The sequence below is a fragment of the Bactrocera tryoni genome, chromosome 2, assembly GCF_016617805.1.
Source record: "Bactrocera tryoni isolate S06 chromosome 2, CSIRO_BtryS06_freeze2, whole genome shotgun sequence".
NCBI lineage: Eukaryota > Metazoa > Arthropoda > Insecta > Diptera > Tephritidae > Bactrocera > Bactrocera tryoni.
In genome coordinates this window covers 37,579,799-37,604,867 of record NC_052500.1, presented here as the reverse complement: position 1 = coordinate 37,604,867, position 25,069 = coordinate 37,579,799, and the positions used below count along the sequence as shown (strand labels likewise).

The 25,069-nt window shown below is 38.1% G+C and overlaps 1 protein-coding gene across 1 annotated transcript in view; it reads left to right on the top strand.

Annotated features, from left to right (window-relative positions):
- LOC120768077 (nitric oxide synthase-like) overlaps positions 1-17,062 on the top strand; it is a 187,895-nt gene extending 170,833 nt beyond the window's left edge. Inside the window, exons 10-14 of the mRNA XM_040094607.1 lie at positions 5,276-5,450; positions 5,554-6,696; positions 8,843-8,967; positions 11,007-11,073; positions 16,426-17,062. Of these exons, the coding sequence (XP_039950541.1) occupies positions 5,276-5,450; positions 5,554-6,696; positions 8,843-8,967; positions 11,007-11,073; positions 16,426-16,533 (1,618 nt within the window). The 3' untranslated portion in view covers positions 16,534-17,062. The remainder of the gene's footprint in view (positions 1-5,275; positions 5,451-5,553; positions 6,697-8,842; positions 8,968-11,006; positions 11,074-16,425) is intronic.
- Positions 17,063-25,069: the final 8,007 nt, after the last annotated feature.

Sequence of the window (25,069 nt, the reverse complement as noted above, 5' to 3'; positions counted from 1 at the left end):
ATTATCACTTTATCATGCGAGAGTATAAAATGTTCGGTGACACCCGAACTTAGCCCTTCCTTACTTGTTTAATATTCATTTTTTCCAATCCCATAATGTAATTTCCTTGAAAATACCCTTCCCTGAAATTCCCTGAAAATATGAGCCCTTAATATTAACATTAACGACAGGACCAAGGCATGCAAAAATTTCCCATTGAATATTGAAAGTGCCCATTGCGACAAAGTCGAACCCCACACCGGCGAGGTAGTATGGGGCTCTAAACCTGATTTTTCCACGGAATTTTCATAGATGGTATCAGTGCCGTATTAGCCGCGTGGCAAGAGTAGCAAATACTACAGGCCACGCGAATCGGAGGCCCGGCGCTCCAACTGACCGTAATTAAAAAAGATCAATTTAGATGAAGCGTAAAATATCCTTGCATGCTTTAAACGCGAAGCACTTAGGCTATGCTTTACTTCCACCTTCCACCTGAAAATCTAAAACTCGATTTCGTCACGTTAAATCGTAAAAATAAGTAGGCATTTTACGAACTTCTTAACTTTAATGTTCTAATGTTTATTTCTAAATATTATAATAGATATATTTAGACTAGTATCTATACTAGGTACATTTCTACCCTTCAAGCGTCCAGATTTTTATTTTTTTTCATTAATATCCATTTTTTTTTATTTATTTATTGAAAATTATTGTTTACCGATATTCTTGTGACCTTCCATATTATGAAAAAAAAACATTATTTTATGTCATAACGCTGACGTCTTAACAGGACAAAAATTTTTAGTTCAGTCCAGCCTAAAGAGCAAGGTGTTTCAGAGTCTCAAGTTATGTTCTGCCATCTGGACCAGTGGAATGATTTGTTAAGTTCTTGGACATGGAAGGTCATACTGCTGAACAACTCGCTCAAAGTTGACTAGATTTCTTGAGTGAGAGCGGCATTAATATCAAAAATTGTCGTGAGCAAAGCTAATATAATGCCAGCAACATGAGTTGGAAATACATACATCAGCTTACAAGCCCGAATTAAGAAAAAAATAAGTATACAGAATACATTCTCTTCCTTGCATATTCTTTAAATTCGGTTGCTAAGTGCGCTGCAGACTGCTATACAGAAGCATTACTTTTTTTCGATTTCATTGAAATCCTCTATACATTTTTTTTTCGCTTCTACCTATCGATGGGGTCGTCTTACGAACGCACTTAAAGATTCTACTTCAAAAATTCCGATTTTGAAACAGTTATCGGACACTAGGTGGTCAGCCCGAGCTGATGCTACGAAGGTACATATGTATGTGGTTTTATCACTGTTAAGCAAGTATTGGAAGCCATTTTCAATAACATGGATCAAAAAGCGGAGTGCCTTAATAAAGCTTACGGACTACTTTCAACGATGAATAAGTTAGAAACGGGAATAATGACAATTACCCGGAACGAAGTCCTAGGCAGCGACTAGTGCTTCGCTGCAGTCGTCTGATCACCTTAAAGTGATACGCCCTTTATGAATCACCATATGGCTACGTCCAAGCAATGCGATCCATTTTTTCAGATATTGAAGCAAGAGTCAAAGATCTGACCTACTGTGAAGAATACCAGCAACAGACGACGAATTAAGCTAAATACAAAGTACGACCATTTCAGCGGCTCTACTATACTCGACGACTTTGTTGAAACTCAAACACCTGGACAACGTTTCGAATTTGAGGTGTTTATTGTCATTATTGATAACGTACTGTCTGCTTTAACTAAAGATATGAAAGTATATCATAAAATTACTAGTGTTTTTGAAGTATTTCGACAGCTAAAATCTCTTACGACAGAAGAGATTTTGGAAAAATCCTCTAGTATGGTCAATGCATACGAAGATGATTTGGAGAACAGCCTAGGCGGTGAATTAGTGCAGTTCGCAGGTCTGCTGAAAACAGATGTGGCTACTGTTATTGACAGCAAGAAACAGGAGCCTCTGGAACAGCAATATTATAAACTTTTATTAAATAATTCTTTATAATCGTGTGTACCAAACTTAGAAATTGCTTTGCGAATTTACTTATCTCTCATGATCACTAGCTGCAGTGGCGAACGTTCTTTTTCAACATTAAAACGTATTAAAAATGAATTAAAGAACACAATGGGCAAAGAACGTCTTAATCACCTCACATTGTTGAATATGGAGCATGACTTGCTTAAATGAGGAGTCGATATTGAAAGTATTATCTCAAAATTTGCCCATAATAAATCCAGAAAACTTAATTTGTAACAATTTTGTTTTATTTAGCGCGAGTTTAATTCGGAACTTTCAATATTCAATGGAAAATTTTTACATGCCTTGGTCCTGTCCTTAATGTTAATATTAAGGGTTCAAATTTTCAGGGAATTCTTTTAAGGTTATTTTCAAGAAAATTTCATGATGGTATTGAAAAAATGAATAGTTAAAAATAACACCCTAATATACATACGTGCATATGTACAGATCATTTATAAATTGTATGCAAAGTCGTTTGCGCTTCGAAATCAGCGTTACTTTACTAAATTCATATTTGGATATTTTCAAGACACCCATCATTCACGAGTAGCCCCAAAATCTATTCTTCTTCTTCTTTACTGGCGTGGAAACCGCTTACGCGGTTATAGCCGAGTTAACAACAGTGCGCAAGTCGTTTCTTCTATTCGCAATGTGGCGAAGCAGCACCTTTTGGCAAAAGATAGTCTGCGTTGAATTTCGAGACTGACGACGTTGTTGGTGTTGATGCTGGTGCCAATATAGACAAAATTATCTACGACTTCGAAGTTATGACTGTTAACGGTGACGTGGGCGACTATTTGTTTGATGACAGGATTTATTTCGTCTTGCTCTCGTTCACCAGCACACCCATTTGCTTCGCTTCCTTATCTATTCTGGGGAAATCAGAAATAGCGACGCAATTGTTAGGGCCAATATCATCAGCATACGCCACACGAAAGGGAGTAGCCTTGTCTGAAACCTCGTTTGATATCGAACAGCTCGGATACGTTCTTCCTAATCCTGATGGAGCGTTTGGTGTTGCTCATAGTCTGTTTACACAACCGTATATGTTTTGCGAGGACACCAAATTCAGATATCGCAGCATAAAAGCAGCTCCTTTTCATGCTGTCAAAAGCCGCTTTGAAATGGACGAAGAGGTGGTGGTGTCGATTCTCTTTTCACAGGTCTTTTCCAAGATTTAGCGCATGGTGAATATCTGGTCGGTTGTTGATTTGCCAGATCTAAAGCCACACTAATCTTTCACACAATACGCTCGATAGAACCTTATAAGCGATGTTTAAGAGGCTTATCCCACGGTAGTGGGATTGTGGGGTCTTCCTTATTGTGGGTTGGTCAGAGCACACTTAAATTCGTATCGTTGGTCATGTTTTCGTCTGACGATATTTTTAAAGAAGCTGATGCATGCTCCTTATCAGTTCTTCGCCGCCGTGTTTGAATAGCTTGGACGGTAATCCATCGCTTCCCGCCGCTTGGTAGTTCTTCAGACGGGCAATTGCAATTCGAACTGCTTCATGGTCGTGCAATGGAACGTCTGCTCCATCGTCATCGATTGGGGAATCGGGTTCGCCTTTTGCTGGCGTTATGCTTTCACTGTCATTCAGCAAGCTGGAGAAGTGTTCCTTTTATAAGTTTAGTATGCGCTGGGCATCGGTTATTAGATCACCTCTGGGATTCTACAAGAGTATGCTCCGGTGTTGAAACATTCTGTTAGTCGCCAGATTTTTTTGTAAAATTTTCGAGCATTACCCTCGTCGGCCAGCTTGACAAGTTCTTCATACTCACGCATTTCGGCCTCTCTCTTCTTCTAACTGCAAATGCGTCACGCTTCCCTCTTCAACTCTCGATATCTATCCCATCCCGCACGTGTTGTAGTCGATCGTGACGTTGCGAGGTAGGCAGTCTGTTTTCTCTTCGCTGCGGAAGTCGTTAGCTGCTGCGATATGTAAAAGAATCGTAGCCACTCCCAAGTGAATGGCGATCAGAGAACTTTCCTCACTTGCGTGAACTTCTACACATGACTCCATACTCTATTCTAATGTGCTATAAAGACATGTTTTATGGTATTTTAAAACATATTTATTATTTAGCCACACGTGATATTTTCACTTTCTTTAAAAACGGGTTCGAGTAAATTTGTTATTCAAATGACTGCATGATGATTTTAACTGCATAGTGGGTGATTTTTTTTTTTTTTGTTTTTCTGATAGGCACACTGTTGATTATTTTGTCACTGATATTCAGTATCAGTACCACTCAAAAAAGTTACAAACATACATACACAAACTAATAAAAGCTATTTAAATCTTCCCTCTTCAGTTTATAATATGTGGAAATGCCAATATAAGGTTAAATCTGGTTATACCCCGATCATTGCGATTTTCCTGCCGTTTTCGGCAGATGTTCTCACGCGTGATCGTCTGTTCCTCTGGAACAAATTCATGATGCACCAAACCACGAATATCGAAAAAACAATGAGCATAACTTTTATATATGAGCGGCTTTGACGTGGTTTTTTGATTTCGGCTAGTTTTTTTCCTCCATTCCGATGATTGTTGACTTGTTTGCATGTCAAACTCATAAGTCCATAAATGTCGGATCGGAATCCGCATGTTCATAGAGACATGTTTATGGCACTCTTTTTGAAAAAAAAATCAAAGCTGGTGGGACGAGTCTAGCAAGAATGCGTTTCATACCCAAAATTTCCTCCAAAATCATTCGAACGGACTTGCAAGAGATGTCGATGCTTAACAATTTTCAAGCACCCATTCCTTCACTATTATAATATTTATAATATTTTCATTGTAAAAATATGTGCTTTGTTCACCTCGGAGTTTTGTTAGGTAAAAAACTATAGCTGTAGCAATAGCCAAAAATGAAGTGATATGCTCTGCTCTGGCGTAGCGGTAGCAAAAAATTGGGAGCGGTAGTACAGCAGAGTTCGGTTGAACCCGAACTTAGCCCTTTCTTACTTCTTAACAAATGTTTATTATTTGAAATATAATTTTTGCATTTATGAATTGTACACGTATTGACTTTGAACATAAAGAGATAACGTACGTTCCCTGGTTCTAAGCTATAATACCTCCACCAATTTTCGGTCAAATCGATTCAGTCGTTCTTGAGTTATATATACATAGTGTAACTAAAACGAATTTTTTTAATATGCATATGTATGTATATATGATTTATAAATAATGATATTGATATGTACGTACATACATACATATTTACATATACTCAACATTTACGTTTCAGATTTGCTGTATTTGCTTTGGGTTCTTCCGCTTATCCCAACTTTTGTGCCTTTGGCCAATATATTGACAATGTACTCGGTGAGTTAGGTGGTGAACGATTGCTAAAGATGGCTTATGGTGATGAAATGTGTGGACAGGAACAGTCTTTCCGTAAATGGGCACCTGAGGTGTTCAAAGTAAGTCATTATAAACATCCTGCTATAATTTCACAGTCAATGCAGCCTTTTTATTATGAACTTTAAATTACAACTTAAAACAAATATTTTAATTCATTTAAAGCTCGCTTGTGAGACGTTCTGCTTGGATCCAGATGAGAGTTTATCGGATGCCTCGTTGGCTTTACAAAATGAATCCTTGACCGTAAATACCGTGCGTTTGGTTCCCTCGAAGTCTCGTGGCTCTTTAGAAGAGTTGTTATCCAAATTTCATAACAAAAAAGTGTATTGTTGTTCCATTAAAGAAGCCCCAATTAACCTTACCAACATTGGTAATGGCGAAAGGACAACCATTCTTCTAAAGATTAATGCTCCCGGATTGGAATATGAACCAGGCGATCATGTTGGAATATTTCCCGCTAATCGCGAAGATATTGTTGATGGCATTTTAAAACGATTAACTGGTGTAGAAAATATGGAGGAAGTCTTGCAGCTACAATTGCTTAAAGAAAAGCATACATCAAATGGCATTTTCAAATTATGGGAATCCCATGATAAAGTGCCACCAGACTCGGTTCGTAATTTATTGTTGCGTTTCTTCGACATAACCACACCACCAACGCGTCAAATGCTCACTCTTCTCGCTGGGTTTTGTGATGACAATCAGGACATGGAGCGTTTACAATTGTTGGCTACTGATTCATCGGCATATGAAGATTGGCGACACTGGCGCTTACCACATTTATTAGAAGTTCTCGAGGAATTCCCTTCCTGTAAACCACCCGCAACGCTGGTGTTGGTTAACTTAATGCCGCTGCAAGCTCGATTTTACTCGATTTCCTCTTCGCCACGTAAAGTTAACAACGAAATACATTTAACGGTGGCCATCGTTCGCTATCGGTCAGAGGATGGTAATGGTGACGAGCGTTATGGCGTTTGTTCAAATTATCTGTCCGGCCTAAATAAGACCGACAAATTGCATATGTTTGTGCGTAGTGCACCTAGTTTCCATTTGCCTCCTGATCATGAACGCCCGATTATTTTGATTGGGCCAGGTACTGGCATAGCACCGTTCCGCTCATTCTGGCAGGAATTCGAAATGTTACGTGAGCTTAATGCGGATGTACCCCTGCCGAAGGTTTGGCTCTTCTTCGGGTGTCGCAATCGAGATGTTGATCTGTATTCGAACGAAAAAAAGCAGTTGGTCCGTGAAAACATATTAAACCGCGTCTTCCTGGCTCTTTCACGTGAGTCTAATATACCGAAGGTAAGCCCAAGAACAACTGCAAGCTTTAACTTTGATATTTTGGTGCATAAGCTCCTTGGCACCATACGAAAGTGATCGAAATCCACTTGGCCTTTGTAATAAGTTTAATGTACATATCTCACTCACTACGAAAGCTTTATCAATTATATTTGCTGAGTGAAATATTATCGGCACTTCCTTTGAAAGCGTGAAAATGGTTGTATCGGATGATAAGCCCTCCAACTTCCCATATACATAAATGTTATGCACAAAGGTACACAAGTGAGGTAAATCATTAAATTGTCGAAATCGGATCATAAGATACCAAATATTAACAAATAAGGAAGAGTCAATGTCGGGTATGAGTGAACTTTTTATAAACTCTCATAATTTGTGTAGCTCAAAAGCGGGGAGATAATTTGTGACGACAAAACTTTATGGGTGAAAGGTTTACAATCATATTTGTTCTCTTATTAATTTTTACTATAGGTAATATATTCACATACTTTTTGCCTTGTGTCCGAGATGTTTATAGTAAAATATCTTAATTAACCCAAATGATAAATATGTATGTTATATAAGTTCAACCAAAGAGGATTAATTTAATTTAGTTTTGTGTAGATGAGGAAGAAAATTGAAATATTAGAGATATTAGGCTAGGGGAAGGTTAAGACTGATTGAACTTTTGGCATTATTCAGTTACACTCAAAAACATGATTCCATGTAATTTTGTAAAATACCTCAAAAAATATGGGAGCTGGCCCAATTTATGGACCGATTTAAGCTTTATCGGCATTAAAATACTGTATATACATCTTACAGATTGACTGATATATACAGTTTAGAGCCTACTGGAATGCTGAAATTCATCTATTAGTATATGCGATTGGATGACAAGATTTGATCAATTTTTGGCATTGGGAAATACAGTTATCAGAAAAGTATAGAGATACCTCAGATCTTCAATAATACATATTAATTATAGATGTTTTAAAATACTTATACTAGAATATGTGGTCTAGGAGAAGTATTCAACTAATTTCATACATTTTAGGCACAAAGATAATTGGTATAAAGTCAACCTGCATATCGAAAACCTTTATACGAGGTATATTGGGGGCTAGTGGAAATTTTGACGCGATTTTATCCTTTTTCGATACTTGTAAACTATTATCAGGAAGAAGTTTTCTGAATTTTAATAATATTTAGAGAAACGCACCTACTTAAATTTTAAGTAAAATAACACTTATAAATACCAGTAAAATACCAAACACGACATACATTGTTGTACAAAGTTGCATTTATACACTGCAGCGCAAAAGAATCAGATTAATATAAAATTGTGCTAGATGGGAAGTAGGAGTATACACGTATCTTATACTATGTTCGGACCGACAACGAAAACATGTTTTCGTGGGAAAAACTGGTTTTCGCACGAAAACTTGCGTTTTCGTCCATGTAAAATCTGTGAAACGAAAACACAGTTTTCGCTGAAAACTACTTGAAAACTTACATTCCGCTCATTATAATCGGTGCCTGCTCTAGTTTAATCGATGTTTCTGGAAGACATATTTTGTCGGCCCTAAATTATCACTTGATATTTGTTTACATTCCATAAACAAAAACAGCTGTCGCTTGATATTCTCATATTAGGGGATTCTCTTGCTCTTGCAAAACCTTGCACGGTGCAGAAATGGCAGAATTTTCCTCTTGGTGCAACGGCACAACAACAAACACACGCAGAAAATTATTTGCATGGCAAAATATGTCAGACCAAAACCCACGTTTATTTTCGTGCCGTCATATATCACTAGATTCTGCAATGGGTGCTCTCTTGGCCTTGTATATTTCGGTATAGGATTTTTGCATTTTGTGTCATGGTGCAATCTTGCAAGAGCAAGAGAATGCCGCTATTGATAGTTGTCAGTGAAAACTCACCGAAAATACTCATTGTCGGTCCGAACGACTTAGATTCCACAACATACAAAGGTGTTTTCAAAATGTTTTCAATGTCGGTCCAAACATAGTATAATCCCCCATTCCGGTCAAAGTGTATCCATTCCTTCTCTGTTGTGTTTTTTTTTTTTGTTTCGACCCTTACGCTTGACAGCACTGATCGCATTATTAAATTAAACTTCGCATATGTTATGTTGTTTGTTTTTTATAGACTTACGTTCAGGATCTGATAGAAAAAGAATTCGATTCACTTTACAAGCTGATTGTTGAGGAGCAAGGTCACATATACGTTTGCGGCGACGTCACAATGGCTGAGCATGTTTACCAGACAATCAGGTAAATAGGAAAAAACAACAAAGTATATAGAGTACAAAAGATGGATTCTTGGCTGCTACTTGCGCTTTCAAAAACGATTAATCATAGAGTAAACTTAATTCTTATAAACAAAATTGTATCTTTGTATCGAAGTCGACACAATCACGTTTATATTATATGAAAAATAGCTTGAAAGCACCCACAATTGACTACTTACTGATAAATTGATTATATTCACAGAAATCTTAAAAAAAATTGTTGCAAACAAATGTCGCTAACAACATAGACCCTGCAATAAAACTAACGACCTACTCCAAGTAGCAAAAAAGAAAAAATAGTCTGACTGCTTCAACGCCACGACTTAACTTCTAATTTTAAAAGCGAAGGTGAATAGGTATGATATGTTGATTTATGTTCAATGGAAATCATACCTTCCTTTGTGGTTTCTTCCACCAAAAAATTGTTTTCAACATACAGTAGGTAGAAAAAGTAAGTTATCAAAACAACCAGCGCTGTTTTAAACGCTCTATACTTTTTCTCTTTATCGAATATCAGTTGTTTTGTATATGTTTGGAAAGTACCGTTAAAACTTTAAAATAAATTCCAAAAAAAATATTAAAGGTCCAAGAATTCTTTATTTTATAAATTTTGAAATTGACTTGGTATGTAAATTTTTCTTTTTTTTAATAAATTTTTTTTTTAATATTGAGGCGATTTGTTTACGGTGAGTTAAAAAAAATTCTGAAAATTTTAAACAATTAACGAATGAGGAGCGTTCAGCCCACAATTAAGTCGGTGGAAAGGGGCTTAATGGTTTGGGGTTGCTTATTTGCGAATGGCCGTGGCAATATTGTAGTCCCGTAAAAATTAGTAAAAATTACTACTGCAGTTTATTTAAATATTTTAAAGGAGTATGCCATCCCGGACAGTCACCAAGTAATGGGACCGGATATCCTTCTTCAACAGGACAATGCGCCCATTCATACTGCAAAAGTCATCACAGAACATCTAGAAAATGAAAATGTAAATGTATTGAAATGGAGCTCTGAAGCCCTGACTTGTTACCATTTGAAAATGCTTGGGCAATCCTTAAGATGCGTATAACTGCAGAGAAACCCCAAAACCAGGTTGATTTGAAGGACTGCATCTATAACATTTGGAATAATTTTCTCAAAATGATTGTTTGAAGCTTGTCAACTTCATGCAACAATGATTGGGTCAAATAGAATGTATGGTGTGTATGTAAACTTTAAAATTTTATTCACTTCGCTGATTTATATTTCAATTTGATAACTTATTTTTTTTACCTACTGTAAGTATACTAATAGAAGACCATCTTTAATTATAAGCTTCAGCATTTCTTATACTTTAAATATAATAAATAAACATATCAATTGACAAAGAGTTACATTCTTAAGTATAACTGTCACAGCGGTTACTATAGACTTGAAGAATGGTTGACTAAACCCTTGAAACATTTCATATACGCTTCACCACAGTAAGGGTAAATAATTTTTAATTTTTCCAAACACTTTTTCAGCTATTAAGTGAACATGTACATCAGGGCGTCCGTCATTTCTCAAGTTGATTATCTGTTTGCAAACACCCCCAAAAATTTCAGTTTTTTAACTAAAAAAAAGAATCCAACGCAAAGAAGCTCTTAATTTTTAATTTTAACCGTGCCTAAATTTTCTTTTTTGTCTATATAACATGCGATTTTTGATATTTGCCACTAAAAAATTAAACCTACAACCTTGAAACTATGACTGCTTTGGTATAAAATTTTCAGTTCTACAAAATTTTTTTATTGATTTTTACGATGTAATCACTCCTTTAAACATCAAATGCACTGTCGTAATTCAGTAACTGAGCGTTCATGCAATCAAATTGGATAGTAACGGGCACCCTTATGTACCCACCTACATTTGAGTACATTTATATTTTGACACACTTTCGTTCACACAAGGGCTCACACATTGGTTTGTAACAATTTTACAACAAATTTCACACCTTTCATATGTATTCTTCATCGTGGCATTTCTAAATTCTCACTTTTGCAGGAAATGCATTGCTGTAAAAGAGCAAAAAACAGAAACGGAAGTAGAGACATTTATGCTCACATTGCGGGTAAGTCAAAACCAAGTATGCATTCAAGGACATTAATGTGAAATGCTTTCAAACGTGTGGGACGTGAATGTGCCTTGGAAGTAGAACATGTATGTTTCTGTAAGCTAATGTGTATATATATATGTAAGTACAATGCTAGGATTTGAGGTGAATAAGAGCTGGTGTGAATGTACGAATCCCAGATGTGTAGCATTGCTTTTCTTTAGCGCTATTTACCAGGTGGGTATTTTGTCGACCGATGTCGACATTTCATTTGTTTTAAATTGTTCGCGCATATACCCGCATACTTGCATAGTAAATGTGGCAATGTACGGTTTTATCTGTGAGTACTTTTAAATTCTTCTGTTGCCCAACTCTTTCACCACAGTCTGGCAACAAAATACAAACTGTGAAACGTTTGTTTGTAAATATTTACGGTTACGAACTTTCTACCCACAATAAAGCTGATTTTTGTAAATAGAGCAGGGCACTGAAAATAAGTTTGAAAGGTTAAGGTGAAACGTTGACTTAAATTGAGAATAGAGTAAAAAGCAAAACAGAGTTCACTTTGTTGAATCTGGAAGTTTATACAAGTATATCGTGATTGATGAGTATTTCATACTCTCTTATTTGTAACATCTAAAGCATATGTATAGGTAAAGCTGGATATAATACAATGCAATGTTGTAGTACCAAGATGCTGAGGATAATGAGTTCAATTGGTTTCCAGTTGCCGTCCATCAAATTTAATCACCTAACGGTTGCTCGTAACAACTAATCAATTAATCGAGAGGGATAAATAATTGAATATAATAAAGTGATCGGGCGAGTCGAGTTAAGTTCTGTATGCATGTATGTCCAACCGACTGTCATGCAAGCGATAAATTGAGTAACCCGACAGACTAAAGTTTATGGCATACTGACTGTCAATTCTATTGCCATTGCCGTTGCCAACTCTGTATGTGGGCATTTGTTATCATAAGATAATCATTTGTGAAATGGCGTCAAGCAGACAAGTACAAGCTATAGAAACGCTTAAACATTTTAAAAGGCTTTATGAATTGAAATTTATGAAAGGATGAACAAGATTTTAACAATTTTTGCAGAATGACTATTGACCTATTTGATGATGTTTTTTTAAGTCAATCCTCTTGTAAGAGAAACTCTTATAATTCCATAAGCATTCGAATTGCTTGTATAAGTTTATTAAATTTAAGACTTCGCTAAATCCATTTGGTATAAATTTTGTGGAAATTAACAATATTAAACGGAATATTAGTTTTTTGAAAAAAAAAAAACTGAAATGAAACTGCCGTCGGTATATGTGTATGTAAATGAACTGTGTTGACGAAATTTTCATAGAAATGAAAACTGATCTGTCACACTGCTGAAGTAACAGTTCATTGCATGCCATAGTTAGCATACGAATTTGTATATCATATATTGTATTCCATTAGCAATATGGAGTCTCCACAGGCAACACGTACAGCAATGCAGTTAGTATACAATGAACTTTTGCGAGTCGAGATACCCCGTAAATATCTTCTTCTTCTTAATTAGCGTAGACACCGCTTACGCGATTATAGCCGAGCAAAAAACAGCGCGCCAGTCGTTTCTTCTTTTCGCTACGTGGCGCCAATTGGATATTCCAAGCGAAGCCAGGTCCTTCTCCACTTGGCGCGCCAGTCGTTTCTTCTTTTCGCTACGTGGCGCCAATTGGATATTCCAAGCGAAGCCAGGTCCTTCTCCACTTGGTCCTTCCAACGGAGTGGAGGTCTTCCTCTTCCTCTGCTTCCCCCGGCGGGTACTGCGTCGAATACTTTCAGAGCTGGAGTGTTTTCGTCCATCCGGACAACATGACCTAGCCAGCGTAGCCGCTGTCTTTTAATTCGCTGAACTATGTCGATGTCGTCGTATACTCGTACAGCTCATCGTTCCATCGAATGCGGTATTCGCCGTGGCTAACGCGCAAAGAACCATACATCTTTCGCAGAATTTTTCTCTCGAAAACTCGCAACGTCGACTCATCCGTTGTTGACATCGTCCAAGACTCTGCACCATATAGCAGGACGGGAATTATGAGTGACTTATAGAGTTTGATTTTTGTTTGTCGAGAGAGGACTTTGCTTCTCAATTGCCTACACAGTCCGAAGTAACACCTGTTGGCATGAGTTATTCTGCGTTGGATTTCTAGGCTGACATTGTTGGTGGTGTTTACGCTGGTTCCAAGATAGACGAAATTATCTACAACTTCAAAGTTATGACTGTCAACAGTGACGTGAGTGCCAAGTCGCGAGTGCGACGACTGTTTGTTTGATGACAGGAGATATTTCGTCTTGCCCTCGTTCACTGCCACACCCATTTGTTTTGCTTCCTTGTCCAGCCTGGAGAAAGCAGAACTAACGGCGCGGGTGTTGAGGCTGATGATATCAATATCATCGGCATACGCCAGCAGCTGTACACTCTTATAGAAGATGGTACCTTCTCTATTTAGTTCTGCGGCTCGAACTATTTTCTCCAAAAGAAGGTTGAAAAAGACGCACGATAGCGAATCGTCCTGTCTGAAACCTCGTTTGGTATCGAACGGCTCGGAGAGGTCCTTCCCGATCTTGACGGAGCTTTTCGTGTTACTCAACGTCAGTTTACACAGCCGTATTAGTTTTGCGGGGATACCAAATTCAGACATCGCGGCATAAAGGCAGCTCCTTTTCGTGCTGTCGAAAGCAGCTTTGAAATCGACGAAGAGGTGGTGTGTGTCGATTCTTCTTTCACGGGTCTTTTCCAAGATTTGGCGCATGGTGAATATCTGGTCGGTTGTGTATTTGCCAGGTCTAAAGCCACACTGATAAGGTCCAATCAGTTTGTTGACGGTGGGCTTTAATCTTTCACACAATACGCTCGATAGAACCTTATATGCGATGTTGCGAGGCTAATCCCACGGTAGTTGGCGTAGATTGTGGGGTCTCCTTATTTATGGATTGGGCACACTTAAATTCCAATCGTTGGGCATGCTTTCGTCCGACCATATTTTGCAAAGAAGCTGATGCATGCTCCTTATCAGTTCTTCGCCGCCGTGTTTGAATAGCTCGGCCGGCAATCCGTCGGCCCCTGCCGCTTTGTTGTTCTTCAGGCGGGCAATTGCTATGGAACGGGTAATGGAACGTCTGCTCCATCGTCATCGATTGGGGAGTCGGGTTCTCCTTCTCCTGGTGTTGTGCGTTCACTGCCATTCCGCAGGCTGGAGAAGTGTTCCCTCCATAATTTAAGTATGCTCTGGGCATCAGTGACTAGATCACCTTTGGGGGTTCTACAAGAGTATGCTCCGGTCTTGAAACCTTCTATAAGCCGCCGCATTTTTTCGTAAAATTTTCGAGCATTACCCCTGTCGGCCAGCTTATCAAGCTCTTCGTACTCACGCATTTCGGCCCTTTCTTCTTCTGTCTACAAATACGTCTCGCTTCCCTCTTCAACTCTCGATATCTATCCCATCCCGCACGTGTAGTGGTCGATCGTAACGTTGCGAGGTAGGCAGCCTGTTTTCTCTCCGCTGCGACACGGCACTCCTCGTCGTACCAGCTGTTCTTTTGCACTTTCCGAAAACCAATGGTTTCGGTTGCAGCTGTACGTAAGCAGTTTGAAATGTCGTCCCACAATTTCCTTATACCGAGTTGTTAACGAGTGCCCTCAGAGAGCAGGAGTGCAAGCCGAGTAAAAATCGTTCGGCTGTCTGTTGTGATTGCAGCTTCTCGACGTCGAACCTTCCTTGTGTTTGGTGGCGTGCGTTTTTTGCTGCACAGAGGCGGGTGCGAATCTTAGCTGCAACAAGATAGTGATCAGAGTCGATGTTAGGACCTCCGAGCGCTCGCACATCTGGAGACGTGTCTTCCGTCTATCACAACATGATCGATCTGGTTGGTAGTTTTTCGATCCGGAGACAGCCAGGTAGCTTGATGAATCTTTTTATGCTGGAATCTAGTACTACAGATAACCATATTTCGGGCCCCGGCGAGGCCAATCAGCCTCAACCCATTTGGGGATGTTTCGTCGTGGAGGCTGAATTTACCGACCGTAGTGCCAAAGATACCTTCTTTGCCCACCCTGGCGTTAAAGTCACCAAGCACGATTTTGACATCGTGGCGGGGGCAGCCTTCATGAGTGCGCTCCAAGCACTCATAAAAGGCATCTTTGGTCACATCGTCCTTCTCTTCCGTCGGGCGTGGGCGCAAATCAGCGATATGTTGGAAAACCTCGCTTTGATGCGGAACTTGCGCTCCTTTATATGGCATCTGTAGTGAATGTCACAAGGACCTTCTCGTCTCTGTCCTTGTCCCGTCCATCGCATCTCTTAGACGGCGGTGATGTCTGCCTATGCTTTTATAGAATTGTTAGAGTTACCATAAAACTTTAAAATGACATCAATCGTTTTTGGATTGGAAAAATGTTTCAGTATTTTTCTTTTTTACTGGCGTAGACACCGCTTACGCGGTTATAACCGAGTGGACAAAAGCGCTGCAGTCGTTTGTTCTTCTCACTATTTTGCCCCAATTCGAGATACAAAGTGCAACCAGGTTCTTCTTCACCTGATGTCTTCAACGGAGTAGAGGTATTTCTTTTTTCTGTTGTCACCGGCCGGTACTGTATCGAAACCTGGAAGCTGGACCTTCTTTCGTCCGGACAACATGTCTTAGCAAACGCAGCCGCCGTCTCTTGTTTCGCTGAACTGTGTGAATGCCGCCGCATATATCTTGTAGAGTTCATTGTTCCTTCCTCATTAGCTTTGCTTTATATAATGATCCAATCAGTATGTTGACGGTGGGCTTCAGTCTTTCACACACTACCCTCAATATGACCTTATATGCGACATTAAGGAGGTTTATCTCACGGTAATTGGCGCACATTGGTGTCTCCCTTTTTGTGGAAAAACAGCCAACATTTTCTGAGATTGAAAATTATTATATGATGGCCATTTAATTTATTCAGAAACTATTTAAATATTTTTTTAAGACAATATGGTATGTAAAAAACTGTCTTTTGACCTAACAATACTTGATGGTACTATACACATGCATTGGTATCTGATATCGATCAATTATATTTTCGTATGCAACTCGTTTCTTAGGATTGCTACGATGGCGTGTCTGCTGCTAGACTGCACTCTAGTATACACCGAACTTTGGATTTTACATAATAATTATCGCTTCTTGTACAAATTACCTGAGTGAGAATGCATTAGTATGGTATAGTTTGGATGGATAATATGAAAGTACTTCTATTCATGTTAATGCTGTGTGTGGTATGTTTGTTTTTAAGTAATTTATATTTCATATTAACTCAGAATGCTTTTAAAAAATTATTATATTTTATTCTTAAAAGGATGCAAACCGTTATCACGAGGATATTTTCGGAATCACGTTACGTACCGCGGAAATACATACGAAGTCTAGAGCAACAGCACGTATACGCATGGCATCTCAGCCATAGATAGAAAAAACAAATACCTTTTTCGATTTCAATGGGCCCTAGAATTTCTACGGAAGATGCCATGAACATTTGTTAAAAATTTTCCGTATGGAACTTAAAACAATTAATTATTTTCCAAAAGGCGCATGGATACACCCTTTATTAAACATATTATATAAAGTATGCTCTGATAGCTAAAATGGCATTACTGTTATTACATATCTTTAGTAAAATTTGAATCTGTTTGAAAAAAATTTCTTGTAATCTGTGATTTCCGAACATTTAAGATATTTAGTTTGAAATTTCGAGCATTAAGCGTTACTTTGCTTACTCCGTATTAAATAAATTGTTGTTAAGCTCTTAGTACCTTTATACAAATATAAGGAATATAAGTATACTAAGCACAATGACATACTACTACATATTACAGCACACTTATACTTAACATATTGTATTCATCAGTAATTTTACATATATTTGACTAATAAAATTTGTTCTGTTCTCCAAATCATAATAAATGTTGAAATACTCGAATGTGTTTGCAATTTCATATTCATGTTGCCATTTAGTAGTCACTTTTACAGTTGGAGATAGTTACTATAATTAACTCATTCCTTAAAATTATAATATTCGTATTGTAGCAGTGTACATAAGCTTTTTTCGATGTTAATTCAAATCAACAATGAAGTTAAATACTATGGTAAGTATTTATCGTGTTTTGCAAATTTAACATATCACGAATACTATTTTATTGCTCTAAAGTTAGTTTGCAATATAAATAGAAATCGGAATACCGATATAGGTTTAGTTGCATTTCAGAACAAAGTTGGGGAGTTTTAAGACTTTTATTTGACAAGATCTCCAAATCTACCACGGGCAATAGTAAATGAAGCGAAACTAAGCAATATACTGCGAACCAAGAAATTGTTCTGATCAAGTCACATATAAAGTGTAGACGAAATTAGGTGCTTGAATGGACAACTTTTTTATTTGACAAGATCTCCAAATCTACCACGGGCAATAGTCGAAGGAAACTAAGCAATATCTGAAGAAATTGTTCTGATCAAGTCACTATAGCATATATCTGCTATACAAACTGACCGATCAAAATAAAGTTCTTGTAAAGAGTCTTCTATATAGTATATATGTATACATATTTATGTATTTGTGATAGAAATTATAGTTTGGCTTCGGTGAATACGGTGGTTGTGGAACGACATTGGTTGAAATTTTTACAGATAGCTTAGCGGAAACAATGCATTAGAAACACTCGTGTAGTATTTCTTGTTGACAATTCGAAAGGAAACTGTCAACATAACATTGATTTTTGAGCTGCTTTGACGTTGTTTTTTTGGCTTCGGCTCACTTTTGCCACAATATTCGGCCGATTGAACATCTATTTCTGGGTCGTAAGCATAGATCCAAGACTCATCGCCAATAATAATATATTACATAACATCCTGGAAGTCAAAACACATTATTCTGTATACGTTAACGCGACGCTGGTTTTCGAAAAAAATGAGTGATTTTGGAAACTTTTCTTAGACCAAAATGATCTTTCAAAATGTTTTTCATTGATTCTTCCGATATTTCAACGATGCCAGCAATAGTTTCATTGAGCCTTTCCTCAAATGTTTCATTTTTCATTAGTTCTCTGCGGCACGATATTAGCTGAAAATGTGGCGAAATGATCACGAATAACCAATGCAGTAAAAGATGGTGCATTATCGCACTTCTTTGTTCAGTTAATTCAGACATACTAAAAATCGAAGAATTCACTTTTAGAGCCTCACAAAAAGAAGCGTAACTCAAATACTAATGAATATTTTGACGAGTATATATATTACTAACAGTACTACCAACTTATAGAAAAAAAATTTCCGATTCGAAAAACACGCGAAGTATAAATTACTTCACTTTTCAATTTGATCGCAGTAGTATTGTAAAATCTAAAGCCGGAGGTTACAAAATATCTGGGTGATAGAAAAATTCTGTTTTCAGATTTGATTTGAGGGTATGAAACTGCATTAGAAACACCTAAGATTTTCATGTCACAAATTATGTGTATACCAGTGTAATTTGTACTAATCAAAATCACATTTTTGTACCTTTCCAACATTATGAACGCTTTCTTTGTTGAATAATTTCGTTCATCATAATAATCGCCGAATGCACATTATGTACTTCAGAAAGACTAGCGTTTACTAAACACTAATGATTATTTTGTTGTGACAATTGGCACAGATATCACTGACAGTCATACCAACTCAAAAAGAAATATCTCGACCAATGAGTTTTCGCGCAAAGTTTAAATTAAAAAGTCTTACTAAGTATTATTATTGCGACAGTTTTATTCGAATACACTCAAATTGATTTAGGTCAATATCCAATTAAACCTTTCATATCAATATATACATATATTGGAATGAGGACATGTGACCACACATTTTGGGGCAAATATTTACACCTCAGCAATAACTACTCAACAAATTTATAAATTTTCATTCTGCAAAATTAAATAAAGTATATAGGGCAGTTATCTGTAGCCCAAAGTCCGTCGGCCATTTCCTGTGCGCGCTCTTCAACAGTATATAGCGGTCCTAGCTCTCATACAATTAATATAAGAAAAAAATTAAATGGGTATAATATAGTTTATTACTGAAAAGGTATGAAGTTAATCCGCGAATTACCCAAGCTCTAGTACACTACATAAATATTAGTTATTCTAGGAGACATTATGACCCGAATCGACTAATGCGTGAGTTATCTTAACAAAATTGAGTGGAAATATACATATTCTCGACTCTCTGAGAGCACTCGTCAACAACTCGATATAAGGGAATTGTGGGAGGGCATTTCAAGCTCCATACGTACAGCTGCAACCGAAACCATTAATATTCTGAAAATGCAAAAGAACAGCTGGTACGACGAGGAGTGCCATGTCGTAGCGGAGAGAAAACAGACCGCCTATCTCGCAACGTTACGATCGACCACAACACGTGCGCGATGGGATAGATACTGAGAGTTGAAGAGGGAAGCAAGACACACTTGCCGACAGAAAAAGAGAGAGGCCGAAATGCGTGAGTCTGAGAACTTAACAAGCTAGCCGACAGGGGTAATACTCGAAAATTTTACAAAAAATGTGGCGACTAACAAAAGGTTTCAAGAGAGTAGCATACTCCTGTAGAACTCCCAAAGGTGATCTAGTGATCGATGCCCAGAGCATACTTAAATTATGGAGGGAACACTTCTCCAGCCTGCTAAATGGCAGTGATCGTACAACAGCAGAAGAAGGCGAACCCAATTCCCCAACCGATGACAATGAAGCAGACGTTCCATTACCCGACCACGAAGAAGTTCGAATAGAAATTACCGCGACAGGGGCCGATATATTGCCAGCCGAGCTTTCAAACACGACGGCTAAGAACTAAAAAGATTGTATCAGCTTCTTTGTAAAATATGGTCAGAAGAAAGCATACCCAACGATTGGAATATAAGTATGCTCTGCCCAATCCATAAAAAGAGAGACCCCACAATCTGCGCAAACTATAGTGGGATAAGCCTCCTAAACATCGCTTATAAAGTGCTATCGTGAGTATTGTGTGAAAGATTAAAGCCCACCGTCAACAAACTGATTAGACCTTATTAGTGTGGCTTTAAACCTGGCAAATCAACAACCGACCAGATATTCACCATGCGCCAAATCTTGGAAAAGACCCGTTAAAGGAGAATCGACACACACCACTTCTTCGTCGACTTCAAAGCTGCTTTCGACAGCATGAAAAGCCTTTATGCCGCGATGTCTGAATTTGGTATCCCCGCAAAACTAATACGGCTGTGTAAACTGACGTTAAGCAACACCAAAAGCTCCGTCAGGATCGGGAAGGACCTCTCCGAGCCGTTCGATACCAAACGAGGTTTCAGACAAGGTGACTCCCTATCGTGCGACTTCTTCAACCTGCTGCTGGTGAAAATAATTCGAGCTGCAGAACTTAATCGGGCAGGTACCATCTTTTATAAGAGTGTACAGCTGCTGGCGTATGCCGATGATATTGATACCATCGGCCTCAACAAGGAAGCAAGACGAAATATCTCCTGTCATCAAACAAACAGTCGTCGCACTCGCGACTTGGCTCTCACGTCACTGTTGACAGTCATAACTTTGAAGTTGTAGATAATTTCGTCTATCTTGGAAACAACGTAAACACCACCAACAATGTCAGCCTGGAAATCCAACGCAGGATAACTATTGCCAACAGGTGCTACTTCGGACTGAGTAGGCAATTGAGAAGTACTGTCCTCTTTCGACGAACAAAAACCAAACTCTATAAGTCACTTATAATTCCCGTCCTGCTATATGGTGCAGAGGCTTGGACGATGACAAGAACTGATGAGTCGACGCTGCGAGTTTTCGAGAGAAAAGTTCTGCGAAAGATTTATGTTCCTTTGCCCATTGGCCACGGCGAATATCGCATTCGATGAAACGATGAGCTGCATGAGATATATGACGACATTGACATAGTTCAGCGAATTAAAAGACAGCGGCCACGCTGGCTAGGTCATGTTGTCCGAATGGACGTAAACACTCCAGCTCTGAAAGTATTCGACGCTGTACCCGCCGGGGGAAGCAGAGTAAGAGGAAGACCTCCACTCCTCTGGAAAGACCAGGTGTAGAAGGACCTGGCTTCGTTTGGAATCTCCAATTGACGTCACCTGGCGAAAAGAAGAAACGATTGGCGCGCTGTTGTTGACTCGACGACGAAAAGATTTTTGAGTTATTGAGTGAGGTTAAGTTATTGTTATATATATGGTATATGTACGAGTATATGGTGAAAATTGTGTTTTAGCTGTGTGTGTGAGGCAATACTTTTTTCGGAATTGTTGTTTTTGGCAGCTGTTACTAGTTTGGTTTACCATTTTATAAGGAATATACTTACTTTGGAACGAAGTTTGCAAACCGTACAAGTTTATTACCATAACAATGTTAAGTTCGCACGCTGATTTATTTAATAACGTTTATTTTATCGAATAACGCGCATTCTTAGAGATGCCGTACAGTGCGCACGGTAGACACTATTACTGCTGGGGAGCCCAGTACCGAAAAAGACCCAAAAGAGCCCAACTGCTATCGCTCGCATCAAAAAGTTACTGTTTGATGTGCTATTGGGGTATTATTACTCGAACAGAAAAGCCGGTCATAATACGTATATAAATAAGAACGCTTTCATTAACCATGTGGAGAGCTTCAGCTGTCAGTTGCCAAAACCATTTAAAGCAGAGTTTATGTTTAATAATAAAGGTTCACCATAACAATAAATTAAAGTATCCTACAATTTTCAATTTGGATTTTGTCCAATCATTCAAGTAATTTGCAATTTAACTCCAATTTTTCATACCATGCTGTTTCATGTCTTTACCTTTTTCATGCCTTCTTATAGTCGTTCATCTACGTTGATTTTTTCTTTTCCTTGCCTTAATGTTGAAACCTTTCTTCTTAATTGGCGTAGACACCGCTTACGCGATTATAGCCGAGCAAACAACAGCGCGCCAGTCGTTTCTTCTTTTCGCTACGTGGCGCCAATTGGATATTCCAAGCGTAGCCAGGTCCTTCTCCACCTGGTCCTTCCAACGGAGTGGAGGTCTTCCCCTTACTCTGCTTCCCCCGGCAGGTACAGCGTCGAATTCTTTTAGAGCTGGAGTGTTTTCGTCCATTCGGACAACATGACCTAGCCAGCGTAGCCGCTGTCTTTTAATTTGCTGAACTATGTCAATGTCGTCGTATATCTCGTACAGCTCATCGTTCCATCGGATGCGATATTCGCCGTGGCTAACGCGCAAAGGACCATAAAACTTTCGCAGAACTTTTTTCTTGAAAACTCGCAACGTCGACTCATCAGTTGTTGACATCGTCCAAGCCTCTGCACCATATAGCAAGACTGGAATTATGAGTGACTTTTGGGTTTGGTTTTTGTCCGTCGAAAGAAGACTGTACTTCTCAATTGCCTACTCAGTCCGAAGTAGCACCTGTTGGCAATAGTTATCCTGCGTTGGATTTCTAGGCTAACATTGTTGGTGTTGTTTACGCTGGTTCCAAGATAGACGAAATTATCTACGACTTCAAAGTTCTGACTGTCAACAGTGACGTGAGTGCCAAGTCGCGAATGCGACGACTGTTTGTTTGATGACAGGAGATATTTCGTCTTGCCCTCGTTCACTGCCAGACCCATTTTTGCTTCCTTGTCCAGTCTGGAGAACGCAGAACTAACGTCGCGGGTGTTGAGGCCGATGATATCAATATCATCGGAATACGCCAGCAGCTGTACACTCTTATAGAAGATGGTACCTTCTCTATTTAGTTCTGCAGCTCGAACTATTTTCTCCAGAAGCAGGTTGAAGAAGTCAATTCTTATTATGTACATCACCTTAATCGTTGTGCCTTGATTAAATATTGTTGCAGGTCCTTAGCATTAAACTAATTGAAGGCGGCTATGTGTAGAATAGAGTCAGTTAACATTGTATTTTAAGCAGTTTTTATTTGAAAAGTTTAATTAGCGACGCGAATGATCTAAGTATGGTATTGACTTCTGGTATTCTCTCATCGACAGTAAGACTTGTTGAGTTATATTTTAGCAAGCAATTGCGATGTCGTCCGCGCATGCGAATATTTAATAGTAAACTTTATGTCACTTACTTCATTAACAGAGCAGTGCAGAATAAGATTCAAGATTGTGGATGATAATTCTGAAAACTTTGTTGCCGTCGTTCAAGATCGCTAATAAAAAATGTTCAAACAGCGAAAATGCGAAATTTAAATGTGATGCTTATAATGGTAAATTTTTGAATAGCATCCCCCAATTTAGGTTTAAAATGGGTATGTACGGATACAGGAGGCCCTTCAGATCAAGAAAGTGTATAGTATGTATACATATAGTTGCCGCTGACTTATGGTTTTTGAGATATTTGCATTTACATATAATGACTTTTACAATTGTATTTTTAACTTTTATATCCACTAACACTTCACACTTCACTTCTTTTAGAATCGTATATCACCAAGAGATTTTTCCGTGTAAAACAAGGAAATGAATTCTCTAAACTAAAAGAAATTGAAGCAGGAGTTCCTCAGGGAAGTATCTTAGGTCCACTTTTATATATTCTGTATACAAGAGACTTACCGTTAGCACCAAACAGTATGACTGCCACTTTTGCTGATGATTTAGATGTATGCATTCCATACGCAAATACAGCTAAATGTCTTGGCATCACGCTCGATGCAAGATTACGTTGGAAAGACCATATTAAAATAAAAGGATTGAACTTAATTGAAATAGTCGAAAATGAAATAGTCGAAAACAATGGCGAAGGTCAAACCTGTCCATACCCAACAAATTACTTCTTTATAAACAAATAATTAAGCCGATATGGTCATATGGTGCGCAACTGTGGGGATGTGCCAATGATGGCAGTATTAATATTATATTTATGTACAACGTTTTCAAAACAAGGTGCTAAGAGGCATTGTAAATGCTCCTTGGTACTGCAGAAATGCTGATATCCATGGAGACCTAAGGATGAATACAGTCGCCGAAGAAATAAGGAGTCAGGCAGATGCCCACTACAAAAGGCTTAATGCACATGTGAACGAGGAGCCGAGAAATCTTCTTTTAGACACATGCCTCTCTAGTCGATTATGTCGTAGAAAACCACATAGCATTGTAAGCTAAAATATAAAGGAATTAATTATATACCGTATTTGTATGAATATTACTATTAATTTCTATGTAATTTGTTTTTAAGTTATTCAAATCAAACTGCTCGTTAGTTTTGAAACTAGTTGTAGTGATATCAAACATTGTTAAAGTTTTAAAAATGTTTGTGATAAAAAAAAAATTTAGAAAAAAAAAACTTCACTAATTCGTTTTTACTCATTTTTTCTATATTAAATAGTGCAAAAATAACTTTTATTCAATATTTAACCTGGACACCTGTCGATCCATATAGGCTGTAAGTTGAGTAAAAATTGAGAAACTTAATATAACTGTTTGCTGACAATATGAAAATATTGTTATGTATTGCAGATGGGCGGAATTGGACCATTGCCACGCATAGGCGATTGTGAGGAGCTTAAGTAGGACGGTTGTACTAAAGTTAACGATTTGTAAATGTTGTTCAGGCGTAAGTCTTTCCACGAATAAATGCCAAACAATACTGAACAAAAATAACTTGACAGCGTTACACGTCTCAAGATCAAAGAGTAAAGTCAGGCGGTTTCTCGAAAATTCTCTTATTATTCAGGTAGGGGATACCTAGTTTTTATTCTAGTTATCGCTTGGACGAACAGATGGATAGACAGGCACGTCCATCGCGTTACCATGAACATTACATTAGTTTTAGATGTTACAAGCAAGCGTTAGGTGAAAAAAATCTATTAAGTATCTGAAACTGTTCAACAACTGTTCATTCTCATAACTTGTATTTCTTTTGTACATATGTTTCACTTGCCTCTACATTAGCAATATCTGTGTTTCGTATAAAAGAAAAGATATTAGTCTGCTTT